Source organism: Ovis aries, chromosome 12, assembly GCF_016772045.2.
Source record: "Ovis aries strain OAR_USU_Benz2616 breed Rambouillet chromosome 12, ARS-UI_Ramb_v3.0, whole genome shotgun sequence".
Lineage (NCBI taxonomy): Eukaryota > Metazoa > Chordata > Mammalia > Artiodactyla > Bovidae > Ovis > Ovis aries.
In genome coordinates, this window is record NC_056065.1 from 27,718,212 (window position 1) to 27,745,570 (window position 27,359).

General features: G+C 40.5%; 1 protein-coding gene across 4 annotated transcripts in view; it reads right to left on the reverse strand.

The window, feature by feature from the left end:
• Positions 1–2,976: 2,976 nt before the first annotated feature.
• Positions 2,977–27,359, reverse strand: part of LBR (lamin B receptor) — a 29,843-nt gene continuing 5,460 nt past the window's right edge. For all 4 annotated transcript variants that reach the window (XM_042257128.2, XM_004013625.6, XM_042257129.2 and 1 more), the window contains exons 2-14: positions 27,156–27,334; positions 25,127–25,342; positions 22,649–22,732; positions 21,795–21,987; positions 19,730–19,926; positions 17,844–17,898; positions 13,754–13,945; positions 12,957–13,060; positions 11,935–12,060; positions 8,277–8,445; positions 5,993–6,073; positions 5,768–5,890; positions 2,977–5,027 (exon numbers count right to left, since the gene is read on the reverse strand). In XM_042257128.2, the coding sequence (XP_042113062.1) occupies positions 4,867–5,027; positions 5,768–5,890; positions 5,993–6,073; positions 8,277–8,445; positions 11,935–12,060; positions 12,957–13,060; positions 13,754–13,945; positions 17,844–17,898; positions 19,730–19,926; positions 21,795–21,987; positions 22,649–22,732; positions 25,127–25,342; positions 27,156–27,320 (1,866 nt within the window). In that variant the 5' untranslated portion in view covers positions 27,321–27,334 and the 3' untranslated portion in view covers positions 2,977–4,866. The remainder of the gene's footprint in view (positions 5,028–5,767; positions 5,891–5,992; positions 6,074–8,276; positions 8,446–11,934; positions 12,061–12,956; positions 13,061–13,753; positions 13,946–17,843; positions 17,899–19,729; positions 19,927–21,794; positions 21,988–22,648; positions 22,733–25,126; positions 25,343–27,155; positions 27,335–27,359) is intronic.

Genomic DNA, 27,359 nt, shown 5'->3' on the forward strand with positions numbered 1-27,359 from the left:
TTTGAAGTTTTACTGTATTTGAAATACTTGTGAATCCAGGATCATCATATATAGATCAAAACCTACAAGTTGCTCATGCTCTCAGAGAAGAGAATGAAGTACTTGCCTTAGAACCTGGCAATGAGTATCTCTAAGATGAAGTACTCACCCTAGAACCCACACGGCAGTGGCAGGAAGTGCACCCCCTCCTCTTTGGCCTCCTCCCTGACCTTCCTCTAGATGCAGCTTCTATTAAAGGGAACATCTCACCTGGGACCCTCTGACACCACCTCTCTTTGTTCTTAGGGCACAGACCCCACACATGTTGGAGTTCACGTCTTTGGTTTATTCATTGAGGGGGCAAGGTGGAATCACAAAGAAAAAATACTAGAAGACTCGCTACCTTGTGAGATATGTTGTGATTTTCCTGAAATATACTTCTTGCCAACAAAGGTAATCTCCCAGATGTTTATCACAAAGTTTTAAACCACTGAGCTTTCCCTCAGTAATACCAACCATTCCTTCTAGTTTCCATCCTTATGATTTCACTAGGGAGATTGACCAATATACTTCAGACTACAAACATGTAAAATAGCCCCAAATACTCCTAAAACCTAAAATAGATGCTGTACAAACATCCAATGTGATCTCTCAAGAATACATACTATAAAGCTATACTAGTGACCCTAAAAAATCAGGCATAATTCTATATGCAGTTACATAACCACATAATCACCTAAATGTATTCAATCTATAACAAACTTCCCAAATCTAGTATAAAAGAAATGTTAGCTGCTGGCTTACTTAACTGTGTAATTTGAGCGTTTTTTTTTGTTTGTTTTTTTTTTTTAGATTTCTACTGAAAGTTCAACTGCATCTAAGCAGACAGAGCCAGAACTCTATACTTTTGAATGCCCAGTTTACCAGACACCTGAGAGGTCGAGTATTTTGACAGCTGCTGGTTTATCCTCAAACTTTTTAACATCTGTGTACTTATCCACAAAGAAACCTCCTAGTCACTGGATCACAATGCAGGTTGCACTGCTGTGTGAGGAGAATGAAAAATAAAACTTCCATAACAAACCATGTAATTGTGGACTCTAACCAGTTACACGCTTCAAGACATTCACATGGAGTCAGCATCCTTCATGAAAATAATCTTGTGTGATCAAGGCAGATTAGACAGTGCCATCTCTTCCTTCCATTTGTACGTGAAAACTTTTAACATGTAGGGGAAGCTCCCAGCTGCTTCCATTCTAAGCAATATCCCTGTGGGTGGGCTCTCCTCCAGGTGAGAGAACATGCCCCCAGAAAGCAGAAGGTCTGAGTTTTCTAAAAGGGAAAGCCACGGCAACTAGCATGGCATTAGGGCATCTAATTCTTATGGAACTTTCGACTTCAGAGCGATTTCTGCAATTATATACAATAAAACATATACATGAAGAGTAGTCCTTTGGAATACTTTCCCAGGCTGCTCTGAGAGAACACAGAACATGACACTGTTGGCCTGACTGCAGACTTCTGAGACAAAAAGTCTTCCCTGAAAGAAATGATCTTGTTCTGATTTCACCAGATTTTCTCTTTCCACTGAAAAATCAATGCTGAGAACTGAGAATTTAAGTGTCAAAACTGGATGAAAAATGTGAAAATTGCATGTCAAAATGTATTTCTGTAGGTAGATTTTTATTGTTGAACACCAACTATGCTGAACTCATATTCCTATACCTTCAGGCCACCTGTACTATGTGGCATATCGATCTTTATACATGAAGACACTGGTGCTCCTGGAGCTTGCGTTGCCCAAGCTCACACTGCCAGAAGCAGGGCCTGGATTCCAAGCCACGTTTGTTGTCACATTACCTCAGCAGTGGGCCCATTGGCAGAAAATAAATCCCATGTTTCCACAAATGAAGATCAAACAATCCCTTCTATCTGCAATAAGGGGGAGAAGAGGTTGTGGAGAGAACTAGTCTAGTTCATACCAGAACTAGACTCTAATAGCCATGAACAAAATATTAACATCTACTTACTTTTGTGTCTAGGAAACTACACTGAAAGTCACATTATCAAAAACATATACATTGTGAATCTAATTACACACAGTGCTGTAGAAAATAATTATAAAGACCTAGCCCCTGTCATTCAGGAACCAATAAGAAAATGACAAATATAGGATTTTAACAAAAGAAACAAGCTGCTGCTGCTGCTGCTAAGTCCCTTCACTTGTGTCCGACTCTGTGAGACCCCACAGACCGCAGCCCACCAGGCTCCCCCATCCCTGGGATTCTCTAGGCAAGAACACTGGAGTGGGTTGCTATTTCCTTCTCCAATGCATGAAAGTGAAGGAAGCCTTATTTGGTCCTTGAATTCATTAAAATAGTTTTAGCAATTATCCATGATTTGCTAAAACAAAACAGTCCATGAGTTACAGAAACCACCAATAAGCAAACTCTTTTCCGCAAAGAGTACAAAAATAAGACCAAGAATCACATGATGTGATATTTTTAACTTAATTGGTTTTGGAGTGTATTCTGACACACCCACCTTCTGCAAAGTCATTTCATACTGTGAAGAGAGATCAAGACATGGTGTCTGATCTCACTGACACACAAATGTGTCTCACATGCATGTACTGGCTTTCAAATGCACTTAGGTGCATTTGTAATTAATACAAATTCATTTGAAAGCATTACTGAGTCTATGACACTTTTGATCATTCCTCTATTTTCTTAAAGAGCAAATACTAAATCTATGATCACCATCTGCAGGTTAAGACCCTCCACTAACCCTCTTCAAGCTCTGATGTCTGAGAACCTTGATGCAAACTGCAGTTTGCCAGGGGTCTCAGTCTACCTTTTGGATTCCTTGTGTCCAGGAGGGACCCAAAGGATCCTGGAATAAACCAGGGGTTGGGTGGGGAGCAGAAATCTAAGGGTTCCTGTTTTGGTCCCAATGATCCCAAGAGTTACAGGCAGAAAAAAAAGAGAGATTCCAAAGTGGTCAAAGCAACATCTTTATTTTCAACTTTATTTCCAAACTTAAAACTTCATTATAAAACCTGTCAAAAAAATGTCAAAAACAAATTAAAAACAAATTGTGGCACTATATTGGTAACAGCCCTTTTTTCATCACCAAGGAAAGAATTAATGGTCCTTCTTCCTCCCCTAATGCTTCATTGGTGAATCTAGTATAGAACAAGCTGGGACATTTTCTGATGCCAGAAGAAAAGCATAAAAAAAACTGCTTGCATACATCAGTACTAATAAACACTGACAATTTCACCAAAACCACATTTAAAGATTACAGGATGTGGAACGCTTGAGCAAACCAAGTTCATGATCACATCAACACAAGCACAGTTATATACACTTCAAACTGCAGCACAGAATAAACACTGCATATCTAAATGGCTCATATAGAAAATGTATAATTGAAAACCCCAACATACAGACTATATTTATTAGGTTTGCCTATGTTTAAGATACTGAGAACAATTTAACTCTGAATATGAAAGCTTAGTGAATTTGCTACTGTTCCACTATAGGATAATTAACAATGAGACTATATCAACTTAAGTAGAATTTAAAGGCTAAAGCTACCTTATGCACATCTGCTAAACTAAAAGAAATGATTTTAAACTATTCCCTTAAATTGCTTTTAGACAAACAGATTTCAAAAGATGAACACAACACTCCTTAACTGGGAGTAGAGTTTTGTAAATATAAAGGATATGCAAAATACAGTATACACTGCATGAACTAACAGTAGCAAAAACACAGTTTAATTTAAAAAGTCAAAAACATATAAAAATATTAGCCTTTCTGGAAATGGCAAATTTTTAAACACCAATCTGTGTAAAAAGGTTTAAATAGTGATGTTACTCCAAAAATATATATTTATTCTATTTTTCTATTTGCAACAGTTTATAAAGGCAAACAAACACCTGCAATCGAGGTAGCAAAGCCAAATTCAGAAACTTTGGATTAGGAAAAGAATACCCTTCCTATGTTTTAATACCATCTTTCATACAATAGTAAATGAATTCTCCTTGTTTCAAAATGTTTAATTCACATGTATTACTTTACAAAACTTAATTAAAATACTGCAAATGTTTGTTTAAAAGATATTGGGTTGGATAAAAAATTCGTTCAGGTTTTTTATGTTAAAACCCAAATGAATATTCTGGCCAACCCAATACTTAGTTCTGAAAATTATTTCACATTCAAAATACTATACAGAAAAACCTGAAGTCACCATATATTACATAAAAGCTACGTATTTACAGTTTCAAATGCAGTTTTAGAAGCTGAGGTTAAGCAAACCACTACTAATGGTCTTCATTAAACAGTGTCCACTATCAGTTATTCCCCTTCCCCTACAGCATTGAACAGACAATTGGTTTTTACTTTCAAATCACACAACTAGAAAATGATTTAAGGGGAAACAAATGAAAGTTCTATCCCCTTAATGCAAGAAAACATAAATGAACTTTAAAATGTAACAATGTTTTTATTTAAGACAAAAACCAACCCAACTGGACAAAAGAATCAAAATTTGAAAGGTAATCAAAAATCCTGAACATCAGTATTCAGTGCATTTATAAGACTGTTTTTTGTTCTCAGGTTTTTAAAGATTAAAAATTTACTACGTGCAAATTCTATTTATATTTTCCTTATGTTAATTGTTACGATTTATTAAACATGGCTACAGGAAAAGACTTACTACTTGGCTCTATCTTTAGTCCTGCCTGAAAAAGAAATATACAGATTCTGTCAGTGCAATGAAAGAAGGTTCGTTTTGGATTTTTTTTTTCTTTTTCTTTTTTTTTTTTTTTTTGCAAACGGAAGATAGAACTGCAGGAGCATTTAGAGGGTGCCCAGAGCAGAATCAGTAGATGTAGGGAAATATGCGGTAGGGGACTCGCTGGCAGTACTTCTCCCACGCCAGGCCATACTTCTTCCTACAGTGGTGCTCGTCACGGGCTTCCCGGTGCACCAGCAAGATGGTGAAATAAATCACATAGAAATAAGGCAGAATGTGATTGAAACCTGGGGGAAACAAAAGGAAACAGTACCTAGTATTTTTATTTTTCACTAGACAACACTGTTTCCTGCGCTTCCCCAAACAGCCTAAAATTGGGGCGTCCCATTACTCCATTTTCTCCAATAATAGGGGAAACAACTAAGCCAGTTCATAAAATCCCACTGCTGTGTGGCAGGAGGTAGTCATTTGAGTTAAAAGCTATTCAGAGAAGAGTGATTAATCCATCCTAACAATCCTTCATAATCAGAACATCTGCCCTTCTAATTAAAGCAAATCCCTCCATTTCCTCCCCTCCGGTGCTCAGGGTAGAGAGCTGCTGGCCATCACTGCGGGGCAGGCAGAGCAGGGCAGCCAGTGCTGCAGGGTGTGGGCTGACCCAGACGCATGAAGCGCCATGTGCGCCTTTTCTTAGGAGCCAAATTTTTTCAGAATCCATGTATAGCAAGTCATGAATAAAAAGTTAATTATTAATTCCTACATAGTCCGCTTAGGAAAAAAGCTACCAGACACAGTTGAAAACAAAGTTTTGCTTGCAGGATTTTAGAGTAAAACTTCACGGTCTGTGAATTCCTAATTCCCCTCAGACACAGGATGAATGAGGTGCTGGAAATAGAACCCAACACTCAATCAGGGAACGAAAAACCCCAACCTCTAACAGAGACAACACCCAGACCCACAGAGGACAGACAGACATGTGTGGGCGGCCTGGGAAAGAGTCCCATCAGCTCTCTTCCTGAATGCTTACCACACGGGAGGGACCAGGCCAGGGCCATGATGAGATCACCCAAGTAATTGGGGTGGCGAACAAAACCCCACCATCCAGAAACAAGAAGATTTTTTCCCGTTGAAGTATGAATGGTTTTTAAATCTATACAGAAATAAAAAATACACGTTTAATGATTCTAAGACAAGCAGAGACATAAAATCCTTACGTAATGCAAAAATACAATAAATATAAACCAATACTTACGTGCAAGCCTTGGATCAGTGGGATTTTTCCGGAATGCATTTTTCTGAGAATTTGCACATCGGAAGATTACAAATCCGCATACTGTAATTTTTTAAAAATTTCATTTGTTAACAATTCACATATAATCTTTATTTTAAAGCATCTGTAATTTCATTTAGAAATGATTCCTGTGTTTCAAGGAAACGTCCAAGGTACAGAAGAGTCTGATTTCTTAAGAACAATTCACACCCTCTCAATCTCAGGATGACAAAAGAAGATCCAATCCTGATATCTCACTATCTTACAGCTTTCCTCATCTACCTGGGGACACCTTGAAGGCAAAACTAACAAATACGCATTATTATTCACGGTGCATCCATGAATAAAATCTACTGCAGCCCACATTACAATAAAATCAATACTGGAGTTCATCTGTTAGTTATGACATCTACTGACCGTAACAGGAATGCTTCATTAATAAAACTATAGCTCAGAATCTGTACCAGAACAATATGCACATAAACGTGAATATATGCCAAATCCCACTGCAAGCCTCTTAAGCTGGTAGATTTATTTCAAATTTCAAAATGTCAAAACTAAGAGGCCCTGACATATGACTATGTATCATCAGTCCTCAATAAAGTAGTAAAAAATATCTCCATTCCCCATTTTTAGCTTAACTGTAAAATAGACATAGCCTGTCTTGAATAACACACAGGCATGTGTTAACCAAACCAATAGTGAAACTAAATCTTAATTTCAACCAGAGACTTGAATTTTTCTTCTACCATAGATATTAGTGTAGTGAAACTAGCAACATTTGAAGTCCAGTGGTCATTTTCCCTGCCCTCCCTCTGGTGGATGTGTTTAACGAACAGTGTAACAGAAGAAAAAACCCATCCTGAATCTAACCTGCTACCATCAGCCAAGCTGTACTCCTCACTCTTCCCCACCATCCTGGTTGAGCTGTTCCCTCTGTCCAATGTATCTGTCTCCCCATGCCACTTTCACCCACCCAATAGATCAAATGTCACATTCTCCAGTAAGTTTACAGTGATATTCCCCAGAGAGACGTGCTCTCTACCTTAAACTCCCATCATATTTGCTCTATTAGTCCCTCCTCTAGACTCTTCCTGTGCTTCAATCCAGTGTCTGAGTGTCTTATTTCTTCTATAAGAGCATAAGCTCTAGGAAGGCAAGACCATCTCCCTGTTTTTCAAGGTACTACCAGAAAAAGCGGGCTCTCAACAGAAGAAAATCAATCATTACTAAAACAATAAAATTTTATTGTTTTTAACAATACTTGTATTATTTTTAAATAAAGAGCCTCTTGATGAAAGTGAAAGAGGAGTGTGAAAAAGTTGGCTTAAAGCTCAACGTTCAGAAAACTAAGATCATGGCATTTGGTCCTATCACTTCATGGGAAATAGATGGGAAATAGTGGAAACAGTAGCTGACTTTATTTTCTTGGGTTCCAAAATCACTGCAGATGGTGACTACAGCCATGAAATTAAAAGACACTTACTCCTTGGAAGAAAAGTTATGACCAACCTAGACAGCATATTAAAAAGAAGAGATATTACTTTGCCAACAAAGGTCCATCTAGTCAAGGCTATGGTTTTTCCAGTGGTCATGTATGGATGTGAGAGTTGGACTGTAAAGGAAGCTGAGTGTCAAAGAATTGATGCTTTTGAACTGTGGTGTTGGAGAAGACTCTTGAGAGTCCCTTGGACTGCAAGGAGATCCAACCAGTCCATTTTAAAGGAGATCAGTCCTGGGTGTTCACTGGAAGAACTGATGTTGAAGCTGAAGCTCCAATACTTTGGCCACCTGATGCAAAGAGCTGACTCATCTGAAAAGATCCTGATGCTGGGAAAGATTGAGGGTAGGAGGAGAAGGGGAAAACAGAGGATGAGGTGGTTGGATGGCAATACCGACTCAATGGACATGAGTTTGAGTAAACTCCGGGAGTTGGTGATAGACAGGAAGGCCTGGTGTGCTGCAGTCCATGGGGTCACAAAGAGTCAGACATGACTGAGCGACTGAACTGAACTGAATAAATTTTTAAAACAGGTGTTTTGTTCAAAATGATGTTTAAATAACTACTGAAGAACCCAAGGAAGAAGTATCCACTCTCTTTGCAAGCTGCAAGAATCTTTTATGACTCAACTCATCCATGACAGATTATTTCATACTTGAGCTACTCATGGCCATTTAAAAGGGCACGCTGTAAACATGTAGATACCACACTACAACAGACTCAGTACACAGTATTTAATACACAGAGACTGAAATTAATACTCACGTTTCAGAGCAATGATTAGAGAAGCCATTGGCCAAGACAGTTCATTTGGATGACTGACTAAATAAAAGGCCTGAAAGCTGTAGATAAATGGAACCCACACCAAATCTCCAAAAGCCAGCATGAATCCAAATCCATCATGGATAATGTCCATGGTTGTCAATAATGCTTCCTAAATGGGTACAGAGAAGGGAAAAAAATGTTCTAAAGTTTGGGGAGAAAAGCTTCGATGTTTAAAGTATTCAAATACAGTACTAATTTACAGTCAAATTTACAAAAGGTTAAAGGAAGGTAGTTGTTCAGCCACCCAGTCATATGCGACTCTTTGTGACCCCATGGACTGCAGCACACCAGGCCCCCCAGTCCCGCACCATCTCCTGGAGTTTGCCCAAGTTCATGTTCATTGCATCAGTGATACCGTCCAGCCATCTCATCCTCTGAGACAGTACAGCAACCTAAAATGTTTGAAGGCGGGAGCGGGGATCTGTCTCCCTTGGCGCAGGTATCACACTGAGTCATTCGGCTTCATCCCGTCACTCTAGCCACTCCCTCCACAATCCTGAACCACAGAGCTCCCAATGCCTCTTCTGCCTCCCCGCCTCTGCCTGGAACACCCTCCCCAAACTGCAGCTGAAGCCTGGCCTGTACTCCCTTCCTCAACCCACCACTCGCCGAAGCCAACTGACTGTCCTGTAACTCAGCGGCCCTCTCTACTAGACTGGAAGATGCGGCGAGCGTGGGTTTCCAGCTGCCACCCCAGCACTGAGTACAGGTGTGCCAACCTAGCTAATGTTGTTCAGTCACTAAGTTGTGTCCGACTCTTTGTGACCCCATAGACTGCAGCACGCCAGGGCTCCGAACCTAACTTCTGAGCATAATCTAGCTTTTCAGGTAGCTTGTCCACACTACCCGGCATCATGGGAAACCGCCTGCTTCACTGCTCAGGGTAAACCAGGGCCTGAATGCACTCTCTTGTGGATCTGGCTGGCACGAGCCAGAAACCCGCAGGCCCTGGAAGTGGAGAGGGCACTGTCTCAGGGCCTCCCTAACCTGCCTCAGATTCCAGTACTCAACACTGACCAGAAAAATTAGCAAGTATAATCTCTATCAAAGAATCAATGTTCTAGGTTAAAGAAAAAGAGTGAGATCTCCAAAATGCATTTTCCCCTGCAGGAAGCAAACAAAAAGACCACAGAACAGAAAAATGGATGTTAGAATTTCCAGGCCTATTGGGTCACCCTCTAGTCAACACGCCTATTCTTTTGAACTGGGGAGCAGGCAAGATAGTATACGAGGGATAATGACAGGGGCACATGGGAGTGGGCAGAGAGGAAGGGACAAGATACCAACATCCCGTGCCAGGAGGGGCAGGGAGGACCCTCAGCCCCACCCAGTTCCCAGGGACTCAGAGGGCTGCAGGACAGAAGCAGACGCTCAGAGGAAGGGTCATTTACATTTAAGTTCATAGTCTCCATTTCTCAAGGTGTGCCACATTAACACATAGAGGAATTTCTATCACTCAATCAAATAAGAAAATTATTAAGCATCCACTCACTGAACAGCAGCATGCCAGATACTAAAGAAAACCATAAAATCAGGTTTCTCCTTCAAGAAGCTAACTATAATCTGGCTGAGACAGTGATGGCTTATTTAAAAAATAACTTCCCAACTTTAATCCACTACCCCAGGTTAAAAAACTGCCTTAAGAGTTTTGCCTTAAGACACAATCATTTTTTGTTAATTAACAGAAGTCAATGTTTGTTTCAATCTTTAGAAAACATGAATTTCTAAGTCACTTAAAAAGTGACTTCCATGACAAGACAGAAAACTAGAAGGAAGAATTACTCATCATCAGATAAGAATTTAAAAAAATAATCTCTGAGGGGATAAAGCAACCAAGGAAATATCATCTGACTTGTAAAACATATCCTACCATCTTCTGAGCATCTATTTGTTACATAATCAAAGAAAGACCTACAACTGGCAAGATGAAGTACATTTATAAGAACTGGTGTTTTTTTTTAAACTTCAGAAGCACGTTTAATTTTGAGTAGACTTGGAATTTTCAGAGAACTCTGTATCAGATGCTCCCAACATCTGTGCAGTTTCCCAGGCTGAGCCCAGGTCCACATTTAGTGGTAGGAGCTCAATAAGGGTCCAAATGTGGCTACCTGTACTCAAGATCTGCTTACCTCCAAGAGGTCCTAATCTCCTTCCAAAGAAAAGGAAGATTATCGACATATCAGTATCAAGTTTTCAAAGTCGCCTTGACTGAGTATGACCAAATAATACAATTTTTCAAAAACAGCTTAAAGAAGGATCTTTTCTCAAAATGTCAACAGGCTGCCATGTAACACTTGCTTTGGAACATCATGATGTAGGACCATCAATTGTGTTTTTTAAAATTGAAAGAAAACTTAATTTAGAATTTGGAGGAGATGGTAACAAAGATAAAAGTAAATGATAAAACAGTTGTAGAACAGACCCAAAGAAGATACTGTTTTCAAGAATAATATATTTAGGTGAGACAGAGACTAGCAAACATTGCCGGTCTTCAAGTAGCAGAAAGAACTGATCTTGCATCAACGTATGAGAAAAGCCACCTTAAGAGGTCAGTGTCATTTAAACTGGTTTCCTCAGTGTATCATGATTTCTGATTTTATATCCATCTGATTAAAGTTATTCTTTGTATTCTGAAACACCAACAATAAAACAACTCCCCCAGTATTTAAGAACTAGCCTCTCCTTGATAATCCAAAAACTGCTATCCTAATTCAATGACGCTTACTCCTTGGAAGGAAAGTTATGACCAACCTAGACAGCATATTAAAAAGCAGAGACATTACTTTGCCAACAAAGGTCTGTCTAGTCAAGGATATGGTTTTTCCAGTGGTCATGTATGGATGTGAGAGTTGGACTGTGAAGAAGGCTGAGCGCCGAAGAATTGATGCTTTTGAACTGTGGTGTTGGAGAAGACTCTTGAGAGTCCCTTGGACTGCAAGGAGATCCAACCAGTCCATCCTAAAGGAGACCAGTCCTGGATGTTCATTGGGAGGACTGATGCTGAAGCTGAAACTCTAATACTTTGGCCACCTCATGCGAAGAGTTGACTCACTGGAAAAGACCCTGATGCTGGGAGGGATTGGGGGCAGGAGGAGAAGGGGACGACAGAGGATAAGATGGCTGGATGGTATCACCAACTCGATGGACATGAGTTTGAGTAAGCTCCAGGAGTGGGTGATGGACAGGGAGGCCTGGCGTGCTGCAATTCATGGAGTTGCAAAGAGCTGGACACGACTGACCGACTGAACTGACCTGAATTCAGTGCTAGTGTTTGATCCATCCATTTTCACCCATTTGAATCACTAAGAAATGAAGTTTTATTTATATGAATCAGTCACACCCACTAATTCAAGATCCACAGATCTTAAATATCCAGCGGCTGACAGAGCAGCTGATACACACGGACACCTACCATCTGTTAGAGCTCACTATGTGTCAGCTCACTGTCACACGGACCCACACTTCATTTAGTCTCATTACCCGTGGAGGCAGGTTATGTTCTCCTCACCTTGTGTGTAAGAATCTGAGGCTTGGACGAGTCAAGTCACTCACCCACACCCAATGCCATCTGACTCCAAGGCTCTTAAAAATTACTTACCTCATTCCAGAGAGCATCTACCACATACAGGAGCTGGAAACTGTTAACCAAAATCATTGCTAATGATGGAGCGGCGCGATTCTGTTCCTTCATCTCAGCCAAAAGCATCACCAGGTTAATGACCACCTAAAACAAAAGGGGCAGGTACAGTTTCCAGAGAGAAAGGTGGTAATTTCCCAGCTGAGAAAGCTGCAGACACACCTCACTGAGAAGCCACCATCGGTGACAAGACATATCAATCCCTTGATAAGATGTACTGAGATAGACACTTATTCTGTGGCAGTCTTGCCAATCATGAGAAAATGCTGGACTAACCCAAATCTAGGGGCCCTCTTACAAAACAACTGAGTATTCTTCAGAAGTGTCAAAGTCATGAGGGACAAAGGACGATGAATCAACTGCTACAGACTAGAGGACACGGACACCAAATAACAAACAGATGCACTGTCAGGCCCTGAAGAGAATCCGGGAACAGGAAAAGGCCGACAGCGGGAAAACGGCGAAACCGGAATAAGGTCTATGGACTTAATTTAACCTACTGTAAAAGGTGAGTTTGTCATTCTTTTTTTTTTCTTTTTTTCTTTTTTAACTGCTATTCTTGATAACTATATTATGGCTCTGTCAGACATCACCACTGCAGAAAGTGGTGTGAAGGAACTCTTATTTTTGCAACTTTCATACAAGTCTAAAATAAGGTAAAAGTACATTTTTTTTAAAGGAAGAAAATATATTTTTTCTTCATATATTCATCTACACTATTATTTTCTTCCATAAACACAAACTGATATAGTCAAAATAATATAAACTCTCTTAACATTTAATAACCTATAACAGGACATCTTAACCAGTTGGACTATATTTAAAGAAAGAAAATATTTGAAGTAGACAAAATTATGGAAAGTTATAATTATTCCTAAAAACATACCACCTATAAGCTCACTTCAAAATTGTCTACATTTCTTTCTAAATGCAAGACTAGTTTGTACTACTGAACTGAAATTTAAAAAAAAAAAAAGACATACCCATCCAATCAATCCGGGACGCAATTCACAAAAGTACTTGAGATCAAAAGTACCAATCCGAGGGTTTAACTCCCGGCCAATGAAGAAATCATAGATGGCATTTCCTAAGAAGGGAAAAGTTTTTATCCAAACAGTATTCTAAAACCAACTATGAGACTTTAAAACTGTACTGCTGTCTACTACCCAGGATCACTATTCAGTCATCCCCAAGAGCCTGGCAAACCATCAGGGAAGACAGGCAGGGGACACCAGTCCCATCTGGAAATATCCATACTGCTACAGGCATGGGACCTATGGCGCCCAGATTCCTGTATTTTGAGGGAACTAGAGTTTTTATTTTTAATGTAGACTCACAATTTTTAAAATAAGTCACTTAATTTTTTTTAATGTTTTTAAAAACTTTAAGTTAGAATTGACCAGTTTATAATCTCTATTATTTGATTTTTTAAAAAAGGAGGTGTACTGTTTCAAACAAAATATAACATAAGCTATAAACTGTTATAACACTAATGTTACTGAAATGCTGCAACTTATTCAAATGCCTCACTGTCATCAAGTGACTAAAAAAGGAAGAGGAAACAAACAGGAAAGCATGAGGGGAGAATCACATTTCCTTCCTCTCGTTTTTCTTAAAATTATTTCTCATCTTTTTTTTTCCTATTTCTCATCCCTCATTAACTGAAGAGAGAAGAGAGTTCTATGAAAGCCTAGAATTGGATCCTGGGGGTGGCCAGGGGGGTGGGAGGGCACGTTCATGGGAGGCGTTCGTGAGACCCACACAGTCTAACGCTGCTCACCAGAGCTGGCTGGCGACAGTTCATCCTGGGGCGCTTTCAAAGCCCTGGCATAGAGGTAAACACTCAAGCCCATGGCAAAAACCACGGCTGCAAGCGCAAACTGAAGGAAATGATGGTACACATAATAAAGCTCTACATTCCAGAAGAAGCACGCTCCGACCAGTGCAGATGTCAGGATAAAAGCATAGAATCCTTTAAAAAAAAAAGGGGGGGGAGGGTCAAAAAATTAATGTTAACCCAGGGTTCACAAGAAATTTATACCATTATAAATTAATGTAACATTATTTTTCAAAGTCTTAGTTTCATTATCCAGGCTAAATACACACAAGCGCATGAAAAAGCAGTACCCCTGAGGTTAGCAGTCTTCAATATAGACGCTACATCTCCCATACATACTTAATCAATAACAGTATGTTAATTAATAACGTAATTATTAATAATACTTAATAATAACATACTTATTTTTCATTGTGAACAGTCATCTGCTTTTAATTAAGAGAGAGCGGAAAAGAGGTGCACCAAAATTTACCATAAAAGATCCTCAAAATTCTCATGGTCCAAATGCACAGGCCCAAAGTCAAATGGCTAATTACTGACAGAGCTGGGCCAAACACACATTTTAAAGTGAGTGAGTGAAGTCACTCAGTCATGTCCGACTCTTCGTGACCCCATGGACTGTAGCCTACCAGGCTCCTCTGTCCATGGGATTTTCCAGGCAAGAGTACTGGAGTGGGGTGCCACTGCCTTCTGCAGAGGATCTTCCCGACCCAGGGACTGAACCCGGGTCTCCCGCATCGTAGGCAGACGCTTTACCATCCAAGCCACCAGGGAAGTCCCGGTGGACATGTTTTAAAGCCCCAGGGTAATCTTGGTTATAAATTATGAATATTTTTACCTGAAATAATTTCTCAGTAATGGTCTCAAAGGACCCTGAACTGTACTCTATCTCCCAAACACAGACCTCAAGACCCTGCCCTCAAAGAATGCCCCAACACGAATGGCCCCTCCAGAGCCGGGCAGGAGACTGAGGGGACCAGCGGGCTGGAGACCCCAGGGAGGGACTGCTGGGGCCCAGAGACAATGTCCATTCCAAAGTAAAAGGGAGGCCCCACGAGAGGAACCCCTGTTCTGAGCTAGCCCTGGTACAGCTCAACAGAGAGAGGCTGTGTCTGCTTTTTCTTCTGACCCAAGGAATAGTTTTCCTTTCAGGAGTCAAGTGTCTGCAAAAACTGTCCTCTAAGTCATCAAATCACATTTGGATAAAAACAGTCTAACACAATGGAATTTAGAAAGATGGTAACGATAACCCTGTATGCGAGACAGCAAAAGAGACACAGATGTGTAGAACAGTCTTTTGGACTCTGTGGGAGAGGGGGAGGGTGGGATGATTTGGGAGAACGGCACTGAAACATGTATAATATCATATATGAAACAAATCACCAGTCCAGGTTCGATGCAGGATACAGGATGCTTGGGGCTGATGCACTGAGACTACCCAGAGGGATGGTACGGGGAGGGAGGAGGGAGGGGTGGTTCAGGATGGGGAACACATGTATAGCTGTGGTGGATTCATGTTGATGTATGGCAAAACCAACACAATAGTGTAAAGTAATTAACCTCCAATTAAAATAAATAAATTTATATTTAAAAACAGGAAAAAAAGACAAAAAAAATACAGTCTAACACAGAAAAGAGGTAGATATTATAAGAATTCTGAGAGGGGGATGGGAGGAGAGTTTAGGAGGAAGGGGACACATGGATGCCTATGGCCAATTCACATTGATGTATGGCAAAAACCACCACAATATTATAAAGCAATTATCTTCCAATTAAAACAAATTTTTTTAGTTAAAAAAAGAATTATGAAACCAAAGTTTTTGTAAAGTAAAACTGTCATCTCTAATTAACTATTTAAATCCACATTTTCCACCTATCATGTTTACTCTAAAGAGTAACTTTGTAAAACATTCATTTAACGCTCATAAAACTTATGAATATTAAAGAAAAAGAATGGTAGATGACATAGTTTCTTGCTCTTGCTCTCTCGCCTATGTGGATTAAATTATTCAAAACATTTTAAGACTCTCCTTAGTTTATAATGGTAAAATTTTCTAATGCTAGAGTGAGAGTAATCAGACGAGGAAATTTTAAAAAGAAGGATCAAGCAACTGGTCCAGCCACTGCCGGCGTGCTCTGCCAGCTCCAAGCACAGGACTACTGTGCTCAGCCTGGGAGGAGCCGCGCCTTCAAATGGAAGCCAAAACAAAAAAGAAGAGCACTCAGAGGTAAATGGGCACCTAGAGAGAAGCTCACAAAACACAAATAGTGACAGACCTGATGGCAAGAAGTGGACACCAACCCATCCCTCCCCAGATTCAGCCTCACTGGGGAAGCAAGGCATAGGGCAGATTCTACACCTGGTTCCAGAAGCAAGCAAAATATCTGACAGTAGCAGCAAAAAAGTGTCAAGCAACCACCATGGGTCAGGGGCTGAGCTAGGCTCGCTGCTTTACAACTTGGCACAAGAGGCATCTAGAGCACCTCTGGCTTCCCCTCTGAAGCCCAGCAGAGGGACTTCAGATATGGTGGATGCCAGGTGAGCCACTGAAAAAGGCACCCACAGTCAAACAGGTGAGAAGTGACAGGGTCAAAACAGCCCAAGAATTTAAAATGATAATAATAATTCCCAAGGAAAGGAAAACAGTCTACTCAGTCTAGTTAACATGGAAAATCATTTAAGGATAACTACACTATATATCCCTGGAGGAGGGCATGGCAACCTACTCCAGTGTTCTTGCCTGGAGAACCCCCATGGACAGAGGAGCCTGGTGGGCTACAGTCCATGGGATCGCAAAGAGTCAGACACGACTGAGCAACTAGGCACAGTGCAGCACACTATATATGCATTTATTTCTTAAGTTAATGAAACTTCATCAGTCTTTACATGGCAAAGGTAGGCTGATCCTCTTCTTCAGCACACACTCCAACCACAGGAGGTGCTGGATCAAGGGGGACAAGGCCCTCTTGTTGAGATGTTCAGTGAGACTTCCACTCCATCCACTCAGAGCTCCCACTAACAAGCGCCTCCTACAGGCCAGTCACTCTGCTGACACGGAGGGTACCACAAAGATGCAGCCAAGTCCCAGCCCACAAGCCACCTTCTCGTGGGGAGACCCCCATGAACAGACAAGTACCCTGATATCTGGAAGACCTATCATACAGGAAAATAAGGCAGGGTAAAGGAAAGAAAGGGACCTGAGGGCTTGCTTCTCTGAGCAGAGAGACATCAGAGATGAGGCAGCTGACACAGGGGCAAAGTTTTCCAGGCAAAAGCACTGAGAATATAGCCTAGAGATGGCCCACAGGCCAGTGGCCGGGGCAAATGAGCAAGAACTCCCTAGAGCAGGAGTGGCCAGGAAGCCTATATCGTGTAAGACTTCACTACATGGAGAAGACTCAGGATGATAAAATGCTTGTGCAAAACTGCTTCAGTGAATAATAAATACTATTAAGAAAATAAAACTGGGGCTTCCCTGTAATGCAAGGGACACCACCAGTTTCATTCCTGGTCCAGGAAGATCCCACGTGCCGCAGAACACCTAAGCCCATACACCAGGACTACTGAGCCTGCATGCCTAGAGCCTGGGATCTGCAACTACTGAGTTCACTCATTACAACAGCTATGGAAGTCCACGCACCCAAGAGCCTGTGCTCCAAACAAGAGAAGCCACTGCAGTGAGAAGCCTGTGCACTGCAATCAGAGCAGGCCCTGCTCACTGCAACTAGAGAAAGCCTGCAGGCAGTAACACAGACCCACCGCAGCCAGAAGTAAATTAACAAGTACATAAAAAGAGAATAAAACTGGAGAGAGGAAAAGAGTGACTGAGGGGCTTGTTACCCTACACAGCATAATTTTGACATACTGGCTGCAGGTGTGAGCAGTTTACTTGCATGCCCTTTAGACTACTAAGAAATAATTTACATTTTACTGCTCTGGTGCAATCAGCTTTGATAGTTTAAAAGAGTACAACACCCAAAAGTCTGTGTATCAAGTCATCAATTTGAGTCTTAAAAAAAAAAAAAAGATTACCATTTAATCTGTACTTGAGTCTTCTTCCATTAGTAAGAGGTGTTCCTTCTACAACCTTAAAAGAAAAGTTTTGTTTTTTAATTAAAAAATTTAAAAAGCACATCACTTTACTGTGTGTGTGTGTGCATCTTGTAAAATCACCTAAATTTCAATATGCCCAACAAGGAGGATTGTCTTTGGTAGGAAAGTTTAGTAACAAGTTTCAAAAATCTTTGCAGCATGCCCTTTGGTGAAGTAATTCCACTTTCAGGAGTTTATCTCAAATACAAATCTAGTAGTGACTTCTCTGTGTGCTCAGACTATTGCAATAGCCACCCTCCCCCAACCATCCCATGTCCCACCACAAGACTAGATGTGTTTTCAAAAACCTGTACATCTAGTTGATCTCTAGCTCAAATCCTTCAATGACTCCCCACTGCTTACAAAGTGGAATACAACTCCAGCAACTCACATTTGTGCAGTCCTTTCAATCAGGTTCAACCCCACTCACCCAGTTCACTATGGCCCGTATCACTGATGGCAGGAGCTCATATACTTACTAGCTCTGCTGTTTATAAATAAATGCTCACCCAGTTATTCAATCATTTCATGTGATTCTTTTATCTCCAATTAGAGACAGTGAGCATGTTCACTGGACCATTTCATCTCTTCATCTGGATCACCCACAGCATCCCCATATTAAAAGGTACTCAAGAAACACATTTGAATGGGATGAGCTAAAAAGTTCACTTGCCCAATGGCAACGAAATTTTACTCCCCAATATTCAGAAACGGTGCAATTCATTGTAAATTATAAAATACTAATATGGTATCATCTGTCTTCGGCCAAACTACTATACTCTTTCATTAGCTATGAAAGGGAACCCAGTACAAATGTAATGTCTGTTTGAGATCACAGGATTAGCAAAACCACATGCTAATTTCAAATGATTCTTATCTACTAAAGTTATCTAATAACTCCTATGTTTGGTTTTAGTCTGCGAAATATATATATATATTTATAAATAAATATATATAAACCCCATCAAAACTGCTTTTCTCAATAAATATTATCTAGTTGACCTAACTTTAACTTAACTTTATCTGAACTTATGATTTTTACTGTAGAGTCTTATTAAAAAATACCTGAAAATTCATATCACAAGAATCCTCTCTAAGGCCAATGTTATGGTGAGGTCCCAAAGTATTTGAAGTTTGCAGCTCTAGCCTCCTATCACTGACATTCTCCATTCCCAATAAAACTGATCCTTTTGTCTACAGACAGTTGGCAAACTTGCAAAGCCCTAAGAATAAGATCTTTAAATGAATTATTTATTCACTAAGGAATCTCATGTTCCTTTAAATATATCCAAGTAGAGGATTCTACTGAAAAAAAAAAAAAGTCTATACTCAGCAATGAGGACAAGTTTTAAAGACACTGCATGAGTTTGAAGAGAACATTCAATGGTCCAAACAACAAAGTTCTGAGATGAAAATTAGAAAACTTATCATATTTTAAAAAGTAAAAGAAGCGGACTAAAATCCATTGAGCTCAGTAGCCTATCAAGTGATAATTTAAAATTCTGTACCTGAAATGACATATGAGGAAACTTTTTTCTTCCCCAGAAACCTCTATTATTCGGGCTATTTTGCAAAATAGCTTATTCTTTCCTATTTGGTCTGGAAAGTTACACAAGAACCCTTAATCAGATTCTTAAAGCTCTGCTTGATAAGCAAGTGTTACGGAGCACAAAGAGTAAAGGTTTAACAAGCTAAAATTTCTAAGCTTGGGTGGTTGTGACCATGGACAGCTTTTAACCTTAAAACTACTATCAATACGTTCACATAAACATGGGAGTGAAAGGAAGACCATCTCATTACACTACGCCCCACCAACATAACCTTACCTTTCCAATCGGCAGTAAGTGGAACAGAGCCTGAAGGAGAAACCAGAGGAGGTAGACCCCAAAGACTCTGGTTTCCCATAAATCACCCAAAGCTGGCAGAGGAGGTGGGAAATTCAGAAGACTGGGCTCCTTCTGTTTACACATCAACAGCAACAGGAAGAGGAAGGCCGGCAGGCCAAGCATGATGAGAAAAGCACCTGTAAATAATCAGTGAACATTCAAGGCTCTTATTTCAATCCAGGCCGGTTTGTTTTATTTTTTTTTTGCAAGAATCACTTGAGTTTCTAGTGAAGGTCAGAACTCAAGTCTGGCTAGCTGTTTGAAACCAGTGTCTAATGTCCCACGAGATAGTCCTCATGTCCACCTGTTACATCTTCTGGGAAAGCAACCACAGGCATAAAAGTAGTAAAAAAAAAAAAAAAACAAAAAACAGCACACAACCAGCACTGAAGACCTAGATTCCACCTCAGAAACCAACCTCTGAAACATTCAAAATCCAACCACAATGGGAAAAAATATGTTGAGATTCCAGCAATCTGAAGACTGGAACATCTAAAAACTATCTATTGGTCTAATCTTTAAAACACAAAAAACTTTATATCCCTAAGTTTCTAACAATTAAACCAGTACCACATTCAGGGCTTCCTTCATGGCTCAGCAGCAAAGAATCCACCCGTGAGTGCAAGGGACGTGAGTCAGATCCCTGATCTGGGACGATCCCACGTGCCACAGGACCAGAGCCTGTGCCCTGAAGCCCTGGAGCTGCAACTGCTGAATCCATACGCCACAACTACACAAGTCCACGCCCTCGAGCCCGTGCAAGAGAAGCCCCCGCAGTGAGAAACCCAAGCACGGCAACACAGAGCTGCCCCTGCCCACCACAAGAGAAAAGTCTGCACAGTGATGAAGACCCAGCAGGGCCAAAAATAAAGAAGTAAAATTATTTTTAAAAAAACAAACAGTATCACATTTATGTAGCATGTGCACAGACTGTTAAGCAATGTTGGACACCACCTAGAGTTTAGTTCAATTCAGTTCAGTTGCTCAGTCATGTCCAACTCTTTGTGATCCCATGAATCGTAGCACGCCAGGCCTCCCTGTCCATCACCAACTCCCGGAGTTCACCCAAACTCATGTGCATCGAGTCAGTGATGCCATCCAGCCATCTTATCTTCTGTCGTCCCCTTCTCCTCCTGCCCCCAATCCCTCCCAGCATCAGAGTCTTTTCCAATAAGTCAACTCGTCGCATGAGGTGGCCAAAGTACTGGAGTTTCAGCCTCAGCATCAGTCCTTCCAATGAACACCCAGGACTGGTCTCCTTTAGGATGGACAGGTTGGATCTCCTTGCAGTCCAAGGGACTCGCAAGAGTCTTCTCTAACACCACAGTTCAAAAGCATCAATTCTTCGGCGTTCAGCTTTCTTCACAGTCCGACTCTCACATCCATACATGAGTTACAACTCATAAAATACAAAGGAGTTAAGCCATGCAGAATTTTGAACCATTTGACCAAGAAGTCCTTTCTTGGTACAACCTCATATAACCTCACCACTCCACCCACTTAATAACTCCAAGCCTCTGAACGCTTCAGATCTTTGACCCTCAAAAGCAACCTGTCCAGCAGGTAAGGCAGACACCATGACCCCACTGGAAGCATGCGGCTTATTCCCAGTGTTACTGCCAAGCCAGGCCCTGGCATCATGATCTGATTATTAGCAGATTTCCCAATCACCAATCATTCACTGTCCTTCCTACATACAACTTTCATACCAACCTTCCCTTCATCACTTTACACTTCTTTGCTCAAAACCTATGAAAAGGTCGCTAAAAGTTTTACATTCAGCCACAAGGGCACCCTTTCTCCTCTATGATAACCCTCCAAAATGCTCCCACTCAGGCCTCTGCACCTATTGTTCCTCCTAACTGAAAATTCTTCCCAGGCTCCTGCCAGGCTCACTCCCTGGCTGCCTGCAGATTTCTTCAGAGAAAGGCCTTTCCTGCTCACTTCACAGCAATGACCACTCGCCCACGCCACCTGCCCTCCCCAGGCTGATTCTGCTACCTACCAGGCACTCCTCCGAACTCTAAGTCCTTCGACTGTGTGGCTGTCACTTCAGAGGTTCTCAACAATGCAGGTCTTTTTGTGACAACTGTTTCTTCCTTCAAATCTACTTCTTTTAATTTGATCTCTTCTCTTCTTGCACGAAGGCTATACTGTGTAGGTATATAACTACTCTCTTGTGACAAATGGAATTTTTCCTATGTAAAAAATAAAAAGTATTAAGTATCTATAGTCAATCAGTATCATGAATGCTACCACATTAACTAATTCAGTATCTTAATATAGCCATATAAACTAATAAATTTGTTAAATTACACTTTTTTTTAACTTTTTATTTTGTATTGGGGCATAGCCGATTAACAATGTTGTGATAGTTTCAGGAGAACAGTGAAGGGACTCAGCCATACATCATATACACATATCCATTCTCACCCAAACTCCCCTCCCATCCAGGCTGCCACATAACCCTGAGCAGAGTTCCATGTGCTATACGGTAGGTCCTTGTTTGCTGACCATTTTAAATATAGGGTGTACCTGACCATCCCGAACTTCATAACTACCCTGTCCCCCCGGCAACCGCACGTTCATTCTCTAAGTCTGTGAGTCCCTTTCTGTTTTGTAATTCAGTTCATTTGTATCATTTCTTTTTAGATTCCACACATAAGGGATATCATACGATATTTCTCCTTCTCTGACTGACTTCACTCAGTGTGACAACCTCTATGTTTAGTCTTAATTTAAGGACAGAATTTTAGAAAAGATTCTAAGAAAAATGATGGTTTTCAATGTGCTTCTTTAGAGAAAGTCACTTCAACAAAGAAAAAGATTGCCCAAGAGGAGAAATGAACCACGTCATACCTGCGTGTTTTTGTGAGGTATGTCATTCCTCTCGATGAGCTCGGGCTCCCCATTATATCTGTTGATGCTATTTCCAAATGGCTTCTAAATTGAAGAATATAAAACATTTTAACCATAAGAATGGTAGTTTAGTAAAAGGGAACATGATGGTAAAAATTCAGTACTGTGAAACCAAGCAATAAAACCAATCAAAGATTTTCAAAGTCTGAACTCAGCCTATTTCAGCCTATTTTTGCTAAAAATGAAATGGAATAGAATTGACTAGAATTTCCCAGTCTTCAAAAGATTGGCTCTTAGAGGTTTCTATTGTGTTGGCCAAAGAGTTCATTGGGATTTTTCTGTAATATACCATTTTTCATAAAATGTTTCATCTTTTAAACAAAATCAGACTAAATCTTATAATTTCACTATTCAATAACAGATGCTCTAAATAATAGGAAATGAAGAAATAGTGGGTACTTACAGAGTACTACTAGTAATCTGTGAACTGCCTATTTTCTCGAGTTCATCTAGCTCATTTTTATTTAACCTTACATTTTCTCTCCCTAATTCTCTTTTCTCAACTCAGTCCCTTTCCTTGAATGTCATTCTCTTTACGCAGTGGAGGGAATTTCTTACTGATGGTACAAAGGAAGGACTTAAATTTACGAAACATTTTTCAGGCCACGTACGGCTGAAACCTGTCACTTTGCTCCTTTAAAGTCACAGACAGATTATACTGCTAATAAAGCAATAGGAGGAAAACAAATTAAAAAGATAAATATATCCTTTGAGGGGCTAGCTATCAGAAGACATTAATAGAGGACCAAGTTCTAGCTCAAATCAAGGTCTAACTGAGCAGTGACAGATTTCAACATATACTTAAGTTTATCAAAGTGTCAATGAGCCACTTAGCAGTGGTTTTGCAAATGTCCAATATGTGATCCACAGCAACCACAGTATAATCCTGTAACGTAGCTAGTCAACTGGCCCTAAACTATAATGATGGCAAATTGACAGAGTATCCACGCTGAAGCAAAGTAATGCAAATATCACAATGAGGAGTCCAAAAGAACAAGGATGACGTGATGTCAAAGCTACGTGCAGTCTAAGTACGGTCTTTCATGCACATCACACCATCCTCAACTCAGCAATGAGTCCGTGGTGAGCCCAGGGCTCAACTGGTGAAGAGCAAAGCTAGTCTGTAGCTCTTGGGTCACCAGGACTATAAGGAAGTTACACTGTAAAAAATATAGTGGTCACTAAAAGCTAAAAATGACATGTGACAGAAACCATACAACATTTGTTCCTTACCCCGAGTCATCTGACTAGTAAAGAGAGCCACTGACAGGTTCAAACTCACTAATATAATAATCACCAAAATGCAATTTAAAACAGTGAGTTGAAAATCTCTGATGATCATATTGGCGGGAAAAAAAAAAAAACCTAATAACTATTTTACTCAGAATGAGAAAATAGTCATTCATACCCTACCTGAACTGGTATAAACTTTCTTGAAACAATTTGGCAATATGCAGTAAAAGCCTCAAATCTACTCTATCCATCTGACAGAGCAGTTCCACTTATAAGATTTTATCCTAAGGATACATCACATGTGTAAGAATATTTGTTTATAATAATGAACATTTAGAAAGAAAAAAAGCTAATGCCTATCAACAAGGGTGCTAACAATTACGTGACCTCCATACGATTTACAGTAAATCCAAACAATACTGTACAACAACAAAAGTGATGCAGGAAAATGTAATAGACGGTTATTCCCAATATCTTAAAATTTTTAAATCTGACTGCAAAATACTATGTAATAATCCAGTTTTTTAAGGTTATTAAAAATCTATGTGCATTTTGTCCAGGAAAGAGGTAACATTAAGTGAAGAGAGTAAACAATGACATTTCAATTCTGTTTATTTATAATTTTGATTTGGTCTGTGATCCAAATTATTCATTGTGCAAGGTCCTACAGGCTCTGCATACCCTAATATTTCCAACCTTGAACTGTGAAAGTAATTCAATTAAAAGTGTCATCTTTGAGTACAGACGGTAATTAAGTACAGTGATACTAAGCAAGAATGTTTTTATACCATATATTATGTCTCATTCTTTTCTTTCAATTTTTTAAATTTATTTGTCTCATTATTGTCTACATGAACTTTTATTTACAATAAAAACTTAGTTCAATCTATAATTTGCATCTATTTAAAATTTAAACACTGCTCTTTTTCTTTTAAACCCACAACATTAAGTAACACTCAAAACTTAAAAACGTTCTTTTTCATGGCACTTAAAAGCATTATACCTTCTATTCTTCCAAACAGTCATTTTCTAATGTAACCTTTCCAAGTCACCACCTTAGATTTGATGTTTCCCTGACATTTTAATATTATTAACTGCAGATCACACACGGACACATAAAGGGAGAGACGTCATCTGGGCAGACTAAACACTATGTGAGGCTGGAGGGCTCCCAAACACACGCACCAGCACCAGCGGAGTCAGTTTAACTTCCAACATGTCCTTCTTGGCTTCCTTCCTTGCTTCCTTCAGGTCAGCCTGGTACGACGCTGAGGCGGATCGGCGGGAACCTTTTGGGAGCCGGCCAGGGGACCGGGAGCGAGACCTCGAGCGGCTCCCCCGGCGTCTAGAAGGAGAACTAGAAGTCGAGCCACTTTTCCTTTGCCTGAAGGAGGTTAAAGGCTAGAGAGGGAGGAGAAGGCAGAGCTTCAGCGTCTAAGTCACAACACATACAGACCCACACTGCAAGAAGGGAGCAATGGCGGTGATTGGCAGCAATGCTTCTAAAGTCACTTCAGGAGCTCACGGGAGCAGAGCATCCATCCAACGAGGCCAATGACAACTGCGGCAATGGCCTGTCTCTCCCGAGGCCAAGGCAGCCTTTCCACCCCTAACTCTCCTTTGACGGTACTGCCATGAAATGCCTATTCTAAATCAAGTAGCTGTATATTGTCCCAATAACATATACAAGAGATATAATAACACTGACTCAGACTGAGATGGGAACTTCCCTGGCAATCCAGTGGTTCAGACTTCACCCCTCCTGATCCAGGGGGTTTCGATCCCTGGTCAGGTAGTTAAGATCCCACATGCCTTGCAGTCAAAAAACCATAACATAAACAGAAGCAATATGTTAACAAATTCAATAAAGAGTTTTAAAAATGGTCCACATCAAAAAAAGAAAAGAAAATCTTTAAAGAAAAAAAGACTGAGGTGATGGGACAAAAGAAAAGAGCACACAAAAAATAACAAGAAAATCAGTCCCACCGTTTCACTCCAAATAAAACGCTGTCAGATTTTTGAAAAAAAGTCCAAGACTGGGTTATTTAGTAATATTTTACCCTGCCCTAACCTACTCCAAATGTTTCCAGGGATCTAGACCTCAAGGAAGGCAAACTACCCCCCAGTCCAAATCCTTCCCACCCACTTTGTGTGGTCCCAGAGCTAAGAATGGCTTTACAGTTCTTAAATGACTGCAAATAAACTCAAAAGAAGAATGAAACTTGGTGGCACGTGAGGATTATCTGAAATTCAAAGTTCAGTGTCTGTGAATAAAATCTCATTGAGACACTGCCGCGCCCAGACCTACTCTCACGCTGCTCGAACTATACATCCCACAGTGCCTCAGACATCTGCAACCTGTCCTTTTACTCAAAACCGCCACAGACCCCTGGTCTACAGCACTCGAACTGTGGTCCACACGCTGTGGGCTCGAGATGGGTTACTGATCTGAGACAAGGAATGAAATTGAGAAGTGAGCAGAAATTTTTATACAATTTTGACCAAGTAATTTTATGTCTATTGAATCTGAGAATTAAAAGTCGGGGCTTTTATTTTGTACTTTTTTTTTTCATTTGCCTAGTAATTATGATATATTAATAAGTACTTATATAACCATGGATCAGATATTTTCAAGCTCAGGTCCTCACCAGACAGGTTGAGAAGCCCTGGGCTCAAATCTAACTAACGTCACTCTCCTGATTAAATCTCAGTGTCTAGGATGAAGCCCAAACCCCTCCAGTTCTGGTTCCTTCTTAACCCTCCTCTGGCCCTTGTCCACCACACCCTTTCAGCACTGGTTGTCTGTCTCCACCCCCCACCCAAGCCTTTGGCACACAACCCACTGTGGAAGCCCCTGGCCCCATCACCTGAGTTTCTCTATCTGTCTTCAGCACTCAGCTCTGAAAGGCTGCCCCAAAACCCCAAGCCCTTCCCTATTCTTGTTACACTCCAGTACCACCCATGACAAACTGTCACAGAATGGCAGAGTGCATTAAACCAGGGAGAGGGCGATCTAAGTGTCTGACTTCAGCAGACTGGGAGCTTCCGAGGAACACAGCACTGTGCCTCATTGATCCACTTCTAGAGCCAAAATCAGGATATAATCCAGAGAAGGGGTGTGAGAGCCAGACCTGACTGCTCTAAGCTTAAAAACCACGCCTACCAGGATTTCCCAATTATTATAAACATGGTCTATAAACCAAAGAGCGCTTACCTTGATATCACTCTCTTTCAATTCAAGCTCAGTTCCATCTTTGTATTTCACGTTGTAAAGCTGGGAGTTGCTGTCATGGCTCAGAATTTCTACTTCATAATAAAGCGAACTCCCAGGCCATCGACCTCTTACCACCTCACCATCGGCAAATTTCCTACTTGGCATTTTCAAAAATCTGTCTGAATAGTTAAAAAAAAAAAAAAA